This window comes from Sminthopsis crassicaudata, chromosome 5, assembly GCF_048593235.1.
Source record: "Sminthopsis crassicaudata isolate SCR6 chromosome 5, ASM4859323v1, whole genome shotgun sequence".
Taxonomy (NCBI): Eukaryota; Metazoa; Chordata; class Mammalia; order Dasyuromorphia; family Dasyuridae; genus Sminthopsis; species Sminthopsis crassicaudata.
Genome location: NC_133621.1, coordinates 205,084,716 through 205,097,521, shown reverse-complemented (window position 1 = coordinate 205,097,521; position 12,806 = coordinate 205,084,716). Strand labels below are relative to the sequence as shown.

At 34.3% G+C, this 12,806-nt stretch overlaps 1 protein-coding gene across 1 annotated transcript in view; it reads left to right on the top strand.

Moving 5' to 3' along the window:
* NUP107 (nucleoporin 107) overlaps window positions 1-12,806 on the top strand; it is a 52,548-nt gene that overhangs the window by 30,523 nt on the left and 9,219 nt on the right. Inside the window, exons 11-22 of the mRNA XM_074269689.1 lie at window positions 631-709; window positions 4,608-4,721; window positions 5,137-5,227; window positions 5,356-5,432; window positions 6,695-6,754; window positions 7,478-7,623; window positions 7,728-7,776; window positions 8,857-8,926; window positions 9,319-9,437; window positions 11,565-11,603; window positions 11,837-11,987; window positions 12,381-12,493. Coding sequence (XP_074125790.1) covers window positions 631-709; window positions 4,608-4,721; window positions 5,137-5,227; window positions 5,356-5,432; window positions 6,695-6,754; window positions 7,478-7,623; window positions 7,728-7,776; window positions 8,857-8,926; window positions 9,319-9,437; window positions 11,565-11,603; window positions 11,837-11,987; window positions 12,381-12,493 — 1,108 coding nt within the window. The remainder of the gene's footprint in view (window positions 1-630; window positions 710-4,607; window positions 4,722-5,136; window positions 5,228-5,355; window positions 5,433-6,694; window positions 6,755-7,477; window positions 7,624-7,727; window positions 7,777-8,856; window positions 8,927-9,318; window positions 9,438-11,564; window positions 11,604-11,836; window positions 11,988-12,380; window positions 12,494-12,806) is intronic.

Genomic DNA, 12,806 nt, shown 5'->3' with positions numbered 1-12,806 from the left:
AAGGGACTTTCTGCATGTAATACCAACAGTTTATAGACTGTCTAAATCTGATTCTTAGCACTCCTGTGCTCCTTTTTCTGTCATTTGCCATTATCTCTACAGACAGTGTAGATACAGTATGGGAAGCCCATTTTGTATTTTAATTTGGATCATGGGTTGCTGTGACCAAAAATACTGATAAACTAGTGGTTGTCCTTTAGTGATGGATGGATGAGTTTGTTTGTACTTAACTAGCTGGTTCTCAAGCAGCAGACACAATTTGTTGCCAGAACTGTACATCAAGACTATCTGGCATGGGCTAAAGCCAGCATAGCCTTTGAGAACCCAAGGCTATCTCCACAATATGATAATACATTGGAATAGAACTTTTATGGTTCACTTTTGTGTTACATGATTTTTATGTAAAGAATGAATATGAAATAGTTATGAAAGATAAAGATATAGTCATTTATAGATATTAAAAATATTCACATTTTCAGCAATTTTTTTTTAAGGTAAAATAACCTTTTTGAATTAAGGGTTTTGAAAGTTTTTAGTGTCTTTGTACTCCCTTGGTTAAATTTTTTAACATTATAGAAAATTAGATGTCTTAAAAATTTTTTTTTAATATGACATGCTTTTTAATTACAGGGAAAACACTCTGCATACCTTGAAACAAAGACAGTTAATGTCATATGTTGGAAGTGTTCGTCCTCTCGTTACTGAATTGGTAAGTGTTACTTGAAGGAAAGACTGCTATAAAACAGTTAATTGATGTTTTGGGGATTGAGTGTGTTTGTCTTCTGTAGGTTCCTTATATTTATTTTGCTAAGTAAGAATGAAAATCTTTTAATTTGCTTCTTTGTACTATATTTATATTGAAAGAATTGTAGCAAAAAAAAAAAACTTTGTTATTTAAATTGCATTTTAAACATTATTATCTAGCAGTACTTGTCATCAGAAAAAAAAATTAGGTGTATGGCCTGTCAGATCTTCAACTACAGACTTTTTTATTGGTAGTTATACTGATGTAGAGTTATATAAAATGGCATTTTAAAAAGTCCTGTTGAAAGCCCAAGAGTAGAAAGGCTGGTTCAGAGAGGAGTAGTATATGGGAAGAATAGGACCTAAATTACAAAAGGAAAAAAAAAACAGTTGCATGTGGAGAAAAGAAGGCATCCCTTTCATCTTCTCTGACTTATTTGCTTCTTCTGTCTCCTAGAACTAACTGAAATTGTGCTTTCTCCTTTTCTGTTACTGTCTGCTCTTTCCCTCATAACCTCATTGTAGGTTCTTTTATTGACTTCTTGAGATACAGATACTTAAGGAGTTATGAAATATATATATATGTATCTGATATTCAACATGTATCCATCAGAGATGGGACACACTGAATTTAATTATTAGATTTACTTTAATGACTACAGTTGAGCCAATACATGTAATATATTGTTTTATTTTGTTTTTTAAAGGAGAGAAAAGCCCACTTTTTATGTTTCCATACCACACAATGAAAACTTCTTTATTTCAGTAGAATTTTAAAAAATTAGGGATTCCCAGTTGGGCATCAGTTATATTGCCCATGGGACAATGTTATCACTTTTAGTAGGAAAAAAAGACTGACTGAAGCTTAGTGCTCAGTAGTTCTGGGAAGTCAGAATTGGAGTTTAGAATGATGAATGGGGACCAGACCCTGACTGGGGCTACATTCAGTTCTCTTGGGGATTTTTGGAAAATAGAGGTCAGAGTATATTTTATCATTTGTTCATCAGGTTCATATTAATGTGGATTACTCACCATAGTCAGTACTGCCAGATCAGCCCAGTATGCCAGGATTGGGAATAGTAACTTTGGTTTGGCATGGCGTGGTTTTTATGATCAGTCTAGCCTTCTAATTTAAGGATTATCTCCTCAATGTCTAGTCAGTACTCAAGGGTATTTATGCCAATATGCTAATGTTGACATATACTTTGAGGACAAGTAATTATGATAGTTTATAAACAACCTATGCCAGGCAATCTTGTTTGTCTTGTATTTGGAAAAGTTTGTAATACACCTCTTAGCTCACTCTGATCCAACGTTTGTTATTACATTTTACTTAGCAATATTTTTAAAGAGCTTAGGTACACATTTATTCAAAGTAGCATCACTTCTGCCAAAAGTGCTCCCTTAATAGGCCCCTAAATGACAGGACCAGAAAGACTTGTTTTACCCCCTTCTTTGCCATTTCTGTTCCCTTATCTTTCATCTCTCCCAACAATTTATCCTCCTTTGAAGTTGATGCCATTATTTTATATTGTTCTGTCTAAGTCCTGACATTTAGATCTTCAGGGTTCTGTCCTGCTTAATGGATTTTAGCACCTGCCATCTTCTCCAGGCCCAAATTAATCACTGTCTTTATTGATCTCATTAGCTTTATTGGTCCTTCCAGAAATCTGATCTCTTCTTCCCCCTCAGTTGCTAGAAAGGAAGAATGGAAGGAGGGAGAGAGGAAGGAGATAGGGAGGGAAGATATGTCATGTTCTGGGGATACAAAGACAGAAGTCAGCCTAATAGTTAGCATTCTAAACGTAGATTCCAACACATATGAGAGGAAACTAGAGAAGAGAATTCTGGTGAGGAGTCACAGAAATTGTGAATGGAGCCACAGGATAACTGTCCCTATTTACAGATAATATGGTATTCTTAAGCTTCTTATCTTTGGAAATAGACTAGACCTCTTCATAGCCATGTAAAACAAATTGTAAATACAAAGTGGATTTTTTAAAAAAGCTTTGACATTCATTGACATTTGACATTCATTTGTACTGAATCCAGAATGAGTATCCAGTATGACTGGAATTTCATTTGTGAAATTGTGCAGTGTGCTACAAAAGCCTATTTTCTTACCCCATTATTCTTTCAGGGATATTGTATATGTTGTGTATCATGGGACAAAATCATATAGGCTGGTCAACTAGCAAGAATGAGAGTCAATATATAGATAGCTGGAGGGTACCTCAGCACCCTAAGATGTTTCAGGAGCAATTAGTCAATAAACATTTATTAGATGGTTGCTTTGTGCCAGGCACTGTGGTTAAGTGCAGAGGATACAAATATATATATCCAAAAATAACCCTTTCAAGATGCTTACATTCTAACATCCGGGAAGTTTATCCAAGAAAGATTCTGATGAAAAACAGTATATGATATCTATATCTATCTATCTATCTATCTATCTATCTATCTATCTATCTATCTATTTATCTGAACATGTAAGCTACATACAAAGTAGATAGAAAGCAACCTTAAAGGGGATAGCATTAGTGATTTGGGGACCCAGGAAGATCTATTGCAAGTGGCATTTTAAGGTGAGGTATTGAGGAAAACTACAACAGGTCAAGGTGTGAAGGGAACAAACAGGAGTTTATACAAATCCTAAAGTAATAGATAACAACCAGAATTTAGGGTCTGTGTGGTGAATTTCTGAAGAAATAGGAGCATAAAGTGCACAGGAAGAATGTATGGAGATGTAGATGGAAGGAGTTTAAAATGTGAAGAATAAGGAGTATGTTTATGAATTCAGATTTTAACATCCAGATAGGTACCAAAGATGTTCCTTTACTGAAATTTTGGGGATTGCTGATATAATAGGTCTGCAAAATACATAATATATAATAGTAGTTGAACCATTCTATGATAGAAACAACTGGAACAATTGACTTTTAGTATCTGAAAATCAGCAAGTTAAAGGCCAGGTTCCAAAATTAATAGAATCTTTAAAAGAACTATGTTATTCCTTTTTTTTCCTATTAGCTTTTGGAATGTAGTATTCACATCTATTTGTGAGAACTGTCCATTGACCATTTATAGACTTAGCATGCTTTTATAACCACTACTGCGATTTTTTCAGTTGTAATTTAACACACAGATCATATACTATACTGCAGCTTCCCCACTGTCAAAATCAGGTACATTAATATATGTGGTCTTAGATCCAGGAAGTTCATCCAAGAAAGATTCTGATGAAAAACAGTAATGAAATTTTGAAAATTTCTTATCTCTGTAACATTTTTCATTATACAGGCTTTTAAAATAAATACTTTATGGTGGGAAAATTGTACTGGCATATATCTAAGTTTTTTTTGAAGAAAAAGTACTGAGAAAATCTAGTTTCTGAGCTGTGTAGCTGCTACAGTGGACAAGGCCTCGTTCCTTTATCTTTTCAGAGCTACTCTTAAAGGCTCAATGACAGCTCAACTACATGTGCTTCCTTCTTGTTTGAATTCTCAGCCCTCCTCTTAGGGAACCATGCTATCAGGTAGTGACCACTATGTGGCCATTGCATCCCTGATTCAGTAGGATTATATTCCTCTTTTTTTGGGTAGTAGAAAGAGCAGAGGACCAATATTTTGGTTCTAGGCCTCCAGCTACAAGTTGTGGACCAATTGATTTATTTATCTACCTCATAAGGTTCTTGTGAGAAAAGTTCTTTATAAAGGATTTGATAACTGTGGCTAATGATACACTTCTCTTCCATCATTCTTTTTTCAAACAGTATTATGAAAGGTCTTATTATCATATAGATGTCTCTAGTATAGCCTCTGCCACCACTGTGATATATTTTAATAGCTAAATCTTTGTTACAGGACCCTGATGCACCCATAAGACAAAAAATGCCACTTGATGATTTGGATCGAGAAGATGATAACAGATTGCTCAAATACCTTTTCACACTTATCCGTTCTGGGATGACAGAAGAGGTGAATCAAAGAAAACCCTTCACTTGCCCACTATGACTCCCCCTCTTTTTATGCACTTCCTTGTGTTATTTAAAATTATTCATATAAGATATTAATTATGTATTGAATTAGATTATATATCTGATGATTGTTTAAATTTTGGAGCCTCTGGTGACTGGTTACCCTGATGATTCTTCCAGTGAGAAGGAAAGGGACTCTAGTTTAGAAATCTTAAAGGAGCCTCAAATGTCACCCTGAAACTCAGCTGTTTTCATAATCCCTGTTTTGTCCAGTTTCCCCTTTGTTGTGCTTTTTGAATAGCTACATTCACTTGTGACATGTAATGTAACATATTATATACTAATTATTGCTGACCTTTTTTTCCCTCCTTTTTAAACACTTAAAGAAAAAGAATCTCTTTTTATTGTTTTCATAGGCACAGCGTCTTTGTAAACGTTGTGGTCAAGCATGGAGAGCTGCAACACTTGAAGGGTGGAAATTATATCATGATCCTAATGTTGATGGAGGTACTGTGGGGATTTTTCTGCCTGTTTCTAGGATTTATGCCCTTTTTTTGAGCCTCAGGCAGTCTCAGAGAAGGACTTAGTATTATAAATTATATTCCAGTTGCCTTCCCTTATTGTTTTTATTCTAGGAACAGAAATAGAACCAGTGGAAGGGAATCCATATAGATGCATTTGGAAGATAAGCTGTTGGAGAATGGCAGAAGATGTAAGATATAATCATTGTAATAATAATGTAATAATGGAGACTTTTTACATGCAGAACACTGCTACTGTTATGTTGTTTGTTGAATACTTACTATGTGCAGGTATTACGCTTTTCACTCTATGTTACTACCATTCATCTAGTCACTCATGTTTTGGAACATGAAGTACGTTTAATTCAGTCAGTTGCTAAGCTCTATCAATGTCCTTTTTACAACATTTTTCATGTTTGTCCTTTCTCTAAATCTGTTGCCACCACTGTAGAACAAGTACTATTGCAACAATCTATCATAAAACTTTTTATCTCCAATCTGCTTCCTCCAAATTTTCCATTGTGTAATTGATAGAATATTATTTTTACTATAGATAATAAATATTAATGTTAAACAAATAGTACTTTTGCTATACAGGTCTATTCTTGTCATTCCTTTACTCAAAAATCTTAAGTGGTTTCTATTGCCTATGAAAGCAAGTTCAAGCTCTTTTGGTATTTGGTATTTAAGGCCCTCAACAATTCAGCATTCCTCCCTTTTTCCAGCCTTATTTCATATTATTATTCTCCATATATTTAGTGCAGTAGTCAGGATATAATACTACCTTGTTCATGTTGTGAATTTGGGTTTCAGTGGGGAGGGCAATTGAAACTTGAGTATTTTAAGAAGACTAATCTCAGAACAGTATAACAAATATATTGAAGAAAAAAGATTAAAAGTAAAAAGAACAGGGCTGAAAGGACAAATACGAGACCTGTAAGGAAGGACTGACAAGATTTAGTAAGAAGTCAGATATGACAGATTTCAAGTCTGGGTGATTAGGAGAAAAACGCTTCCTTTTCTAATAATGGGTAAATCAGGGCAAAGAAAAATTAGTTGCAAAGTAGAAAGTCTTAAATATAGCATTCTTATTTCGTATTTCCATAAAAATGTAGCTCAGTATTGAAATTGTTTTTAATGAATTTCTACAGAAATTTACATTTTATATTTGACTGTTAACAACTTGTGTACAGATGTCTGAATGATAATTTGAATAAATATGTATATCATTCACTATTCACAGATCACTTCCTTATTTTCAAATTTAGATGTTGTATTTATTTGAATTTCCAATGTTGATTTTTCTACCAAACAACTGCTCTGGTAGATGTGCTATTTGGAAACTACTAAATAAATAAAAATCAGTGTAGTATAAAATTCCAAGTTGATCTTAAGGGAACAAATTAGATGAAATTGAATCATTTAAATTTATTTATGCCCAATTTTGTTTTAGGAGCTGTTTAACAAATATGAGAGAGCAATCTATGCCGCCTTAAGTGGGAATCTCAAACAAGTACGTAAAGCCTTTTTTATATTAGCTTGCAATGTTTTCCCATTGATCAAAGTTGGGTACATAAGATTATTTAGTAATCTATACATAATTCATTTTATAAACTTATGCTATATTATATATGAGTAGAAAAATAAAGGATATTCACAGTAGAATACTCCAGTCTCTTACTGGTTATCTTATCACTATGATATAATAAGCAATTTCCCTGTTTGAATTTATTACTGAAGATTAATACCAAATTTTATTATTGGTAGTAACAAATATCCCAGTTAGTATTCAGGAGCTATAAATCCATGTATCTGTTTAAACTAATTTTTTTTTTTTCTTTTTTTTGAGGCTGGGGTTAAGTGACTTGCCCAGGGTCACACAGCTAAGAAGTGCTAAGTGTCTGAGATCAGATTTGAACTCGGGTCCTCCTGAATTCAAGGCTGGTGCTCTATGCACTGCGCTACCTAGCTGCCCCTAAACTAAATTTTCATGGGAGGTATTAAATTAGCTGTTTGAAATGATAATAAAAGGACATTCTTTTGTGGGGGGGGAAAAGTGGAAAATTTCTTAGCATTGCAGACTTTTTAGAAGATGTTTATAATATGAAAAACTATTTTCCACAAAATTGGATAAAAATCATTTATTGATGACTTTTAGTTTTAGGCAAATTATATTGCAAATGATTTTTTTATGTATTTGTAATTATTTTTTTCGGGGGGGTTGTGGGGGAAAAAGCTTCTCCCAGTCTGCGAAACCTGGGAAGATACAGTATGGGCCTACTTTAGGGTGATGGTGGACAGTTTGGTGGAACAAGAAGTTCGGACCTCCGTTGTAACATTAGATGAAACTGAAGAACTACCTCGAGAATATGTGGAAGCAAAGTGAGTCTTTCAGTGACACAATAAATTTCTTTGAAGTATGTCTTATGGGCTTCCTTAATACTATTGACATTTTCTCCCTGTTCCTTTCTTTCTTTCTTTCAAAGTTGGACTTTAGAAAAAGTTTTTGAAGAGCTCCAAGCTACAGATAAAAAGGTAACTATTTAAGCTCAATATTTAGGCTATACCTTGGGATAAAAATAGATAAAAACTAATGTTAATAATAGATAATTTGGTGAAGGGTAGAAATTAGAAGCTCAGTCTTTGTCCCATCCTCATTTTCATGCTACTGCTTTCAAAATCAAGGGCATTGGACAGCTCCCCAGTCTCTTTCTCTTCTTGTTTCATGCTCTCTTCTTAGCTTTAGTCTCCAGCTTAGATGTAGTGGAGATATGATTAATCTTTATTCTGCTTCTTTACTGAATACAATTCACATCCAAACATGTTTTGGATGTAAAAGCCAATTGTCATTGAAATCTCAGAGTAAATAAGAAGTTGTCTTTGAAAAGATTGTTTGCTTACTTGGGTCCTAAAATAATAATAAACACTAGTATTGATATTATACTTCATAGTTTGCAGAAGTACTTTATATAAATACAGTTTTGCTTGATTTCCTTGTCTTTTTTACAGATGAGGAAACTCAGGCTAAAAAGTTAGGTGATTTGCCTAGCAGTATACATTGAGGATCTGAGGCATGGTTTGCATTCTGATCTTTCTAATTCTGAAGTTGGAACTGTCTATTGCACTATATTGGTAATTCTCAGAGTATGGTAGGTTCTGGGTTGCCCCTGAGGCTTCTAGAACAAAATCAAAATTGCTTTCAATATTAGACCATTTAAATGTATAGTATGGCAAATATTAATAGATGTAATCTACATAAACAAAAATTCTTTGGAGGAGATCCTCAATAATGTAAAGAATCTTAAAGAGTTAAACCATTGCACTCTACCTAGTTGCCACAGAGAAAGCTATCTAGTTTAATTATGTCAGTTCTAGGAATCTACTTTTAAGATTTGTGATGTGTTAGTTGTGTGGGGTTCTTTTTAGCTGAAGTTAGGAATTTTGTTTATTCTGTATTTTAATAGTCTTCTGATTTTTATTTTGAAGTTATCTGATAACCCTTCTCATTCAACTTTCTTTTGACCTAAATTCCTTCAGAAGTTAATGAATATTATATTGCTGAATAGACATTGTAGATAAGTAAATGATTTATAAAAAATATGAACTACTTTTCAGAGAGTTTTAGAAGAGAATCAAGAGCACTATCATATAATTCAGAAATTTCTTATCTTGGGTGACATTGATGGTAAGCTTTCTTATTATTTTGTTTGAGTGATTTTCTTATTGTATTTTTTATAATATTCTTTACTAAGAATGAGTGGGAAACTGTATGGCTGACTCGCAACAAACATTTAAACTTTGTAAAATCAACCTAGTTGGTTCCCAGTGTTTGTTTCTTCCAGTTGTATGTTCATCAAGTTTTGTGTCCCAAAAGATACAGAAAAAAATAGTTATGTGGAATTCGAATTTAGAGAGTGAAGACACATTTAGCAGCATTTTAAAAGATTAACAAGGTGTTAAATTATACAGATAAATTATTGGAGCAATGGGGGAACAGTACCAATATTTCTTGATGTTAACTATGTCCTTTTTCTTGGTTTTAGCACTAATGCTGAATATTTGGTTAATTTGTTATAGGTTTGATGGATGAATTTAATAAATGGCTTTCCAAAGGAAGAAGTATTCTACCAGGACACCTTCTCCGCTTCATGACCCATCTCATTTTGTTTTTTCGCACACTAGGAATACAGACCAAAGTAAACAAAAATGGCTAGTCTGTCTTTCATATTCATTCAAATATGTATATTGTGTCTACTAAATATAGAGCAGAATGTTGGGCACTAGAGAGAGTACAAAGTTAGGTAAGAAACAGTCTGCCTTCATGGAGCTTTTGTGGTAGGAGATTAGACAGTGGTGTAGATAAAAGAAAATATAAAATGTTGCACAATAATCTGTTTCACAGAGGTGAAAAAAACAAGCTCTTTGTGTCAAGGGAGAATGCTAGTAATGTCATGATGGGTAGCGATAAGTACTTTACATAAATTCAGAGTACTTTACATAAAGTTCCAAGAAAGAAGCCTCAGCTGAGATGGCATTTAAGAAGGGTAAGAATTTGTTAGTCACTCTATGAGGAGAAATGACATTTCATGCTTTATAGCCAGCCTAAGCAAAGGCATAGAACTAAGAGAATAGAAGGCATGGTCAGAGAATAGACAGTCTTGTTTGACAAGAGTGGAAAAAAGTAACAGAAAAGGCTGGATAGATAGGATGGCACCAGATCCTTGAGGCCTGTGTATGCCAACCAGCAAAGGACTTTTTGAACAGAGGAGTAATGAGTTCTCTGGCAGCCATGATAGCTTGTGATTAGGGTGAGGAAACCTAGCCAAAGACAACTGCAGTGCTCTGGGTTTATGGTAAGGGATCCTGGACAAAGGTGGGAACAGAGAATGCTGTAGAATCTGCAGAGGTAGACTTGGCCAGATGAGATTTGGAGGAACGTCAAATGTAAAACCAAGCAAGAGTGGGACCACAGAGATCCTTAACTAAAAAGGAATAGAACTTTTAGGGGGATGAGGTCAGTAACTCGAGTGCTCAGGGTCCATGCTCTTTCTACCCCATCTGGTGAGTTGAGTTTTAAACATTTTTAATGTAAGGTACCAGTGAAACAGGCAGGCAGAATTGTGTACTATGTAGTTGAAGCCCTGAATCTGGAGCTCAGAAAAGTGTTCTGGACTGAATGGAAAGATTTGGACATTAATATTATATGGTGATAGTTGAAACTATGGAACCAAAGGTAGATAGAGATAAGAAAAGAGCCAAGAACAGGGTCAGAAAGAGTTTGAGGAGCCAGTGAGAGTGTATAAGCTGAGAAAGTGATTTAGATATTTAGAATGAGAACCAGGAAGTATCATGTCTTGAAGTATAATAGAGTATCAAATAAAATGGGGTGGTTAGTGGTGTCAAGTACTGAGCATGGTTCAAGGAGAATGAGCTTTGATTTAGCTGCTGAAATATCTTTGACCTTTAAGCAGCAAGGCCCTGAAGTGCAAACTGTTTGGCAGTAGGGAAAGAGAAAAGAGCAGGTAATGAAGTTCAGGTATAAAGTTGGCAGTGGCAGAATATATGACAATTGCCAAATGGAGTTTAAGTGTTGAAAACTGTTTTAGAATTGGGGAGGCCTGAGTTTCTTTGTAGTTAGGTAGCAAAGAGCCATTGGGATGATACATAATCAGTGGAGTCCTGTAGGAAATGAGAGGGAATGGGGATAAACGAGAGAAGATGAAAGATTAAACCTGAGTCTGAAAATCAAGCTTCCTATAACTCAAGTGGGAAGAGTTGATTTGGAGAAGTGGAGAGAAATGGAGAAGGGGACATGAGGCAGATCACACCTAATAGACAGCCTGAATCATGTTAGTAAAGTCAGAAGGTTGTGGTATTTGCCTTTATCTGGGCTTACAGGCAGGGGGAAAGAAGAAAAACAGTTACTGTGTTACTTATAGTAGGTCATCAGGACATGCTTTGAGACTTATCTGTCAATAATAACAGGTTTACAAAACATCTGCACATTTTTTCTGGGTCATTCTGACATGACACATATAGAGCTGAATGACCTCTGGCCAGAGAAGAGAGTAAGCTTCCAATTCCTGACCTCAATTCTAAATTTGAGTTCACAGCAGTGATTAGATTCGTAAAGCCCAGTGATTTAAATGGTTAATGTTTGGTACTTAAATTATACTTAATATTTGTTTTAATTTGTGTTAGCATCCGTGTAAAAATTTCAAGATCCTTGTTTGCTAGTAGAATTTCTGTTATATTGCTGAGGTACATGAGCTTTTCTGTGTGTTTTTCACTAAATATGTATACTACTTTTTTTCCCCATGAAGGAAGATGTGTCTGTGGAAGTTTTAAAAGCCTACATTCAGGTAAATGACTCACATATGAAACTTCATTAAATGAAATAAAATCAAAAGTAATATTTAGCTTATTTTAGATAGAAAAGTGACCAAAGTAATACTTGTGGACCAGGGAAGGTCATTTAATTATCATTAAATGCTTTTTAAAGTCGGAAGGCTGTGACTCTTTAGCATTTTAATGTCAATTTGATTTGCTCTTGTTTATTTCTATGGTATATATTGAACATTTTTCTGTTTTGCAGCTGTTAATAAGTGAAAAACATATTGGCCTCATAGCATTTTATACTTGCCATTTGCCTCAAGATCTAGCTGTTGCTCAATATGCGGCCTTTTTAGAAGGTGTAACAGAATTTGAACAGCGTCATCGCTGCTTGGAGCTGGCTAAAGAAGCAGGTGAGGAATGTTGCCCATTTTTCTTACAAGTGGCCAAGAGATTGTTTAGTGCCCTGTTTGGTTGTAACATCTATCTCAGTAGTGACAAAACTTATAAAATGTTCTTTTTGAGAGAAATCCTTATCTATTCTGTAGATATGTTTTAAGATTAGGATGAAGATAATTTAATTGTTTTTAGAGTCTATCATTTACTTTTATCACCTCTAAACCAACAAGTTGCTAAAGTAGTGTTGTGACAGATGTTCCTGGAGCCTGCTGGTAATAACTGTCATTGGGGATTTTTGTTCACCTTATTCTATATAATTTTATAAGATGGCACAAAATAAAATAAAATCTTCCTTTGATCCTGAGTTGGTCATAAGCATTTTTTTTTTTTTTTTTTAAATTCTCTAGGTCTGGATGTCGCAATAATTACAAAAACTGTTGTTGAGAACATTCGAAAGAAAGATACTGGTGACTTTAGTCATCATGATATGGCACCTTCTCTAGATACTGTCACCACAGAGGTAACTATATGTATAAAAACCCGAAATACTACACAGCTTTTCCCAACCTTTCCAAATGTGTGAATCTCTTTTAACACATTGAAAACTTTCATAGATTTTTCAGATCTTTCCTCCAACATGATTATAGTTCTAATTCTAATATCCATGAGTTGAGGAAATATATAGCAAAAGCAAAGATTATTATGAATTCTGTAGCCCTTATAAATGATTTTTAATATTTATATCAGCTGCATTTGGGGAAAAAAAAAACATTCACACTATATACATTTTGTTGTGCAGATATATAAAGAACAGAGAGGACTTGATGCACATG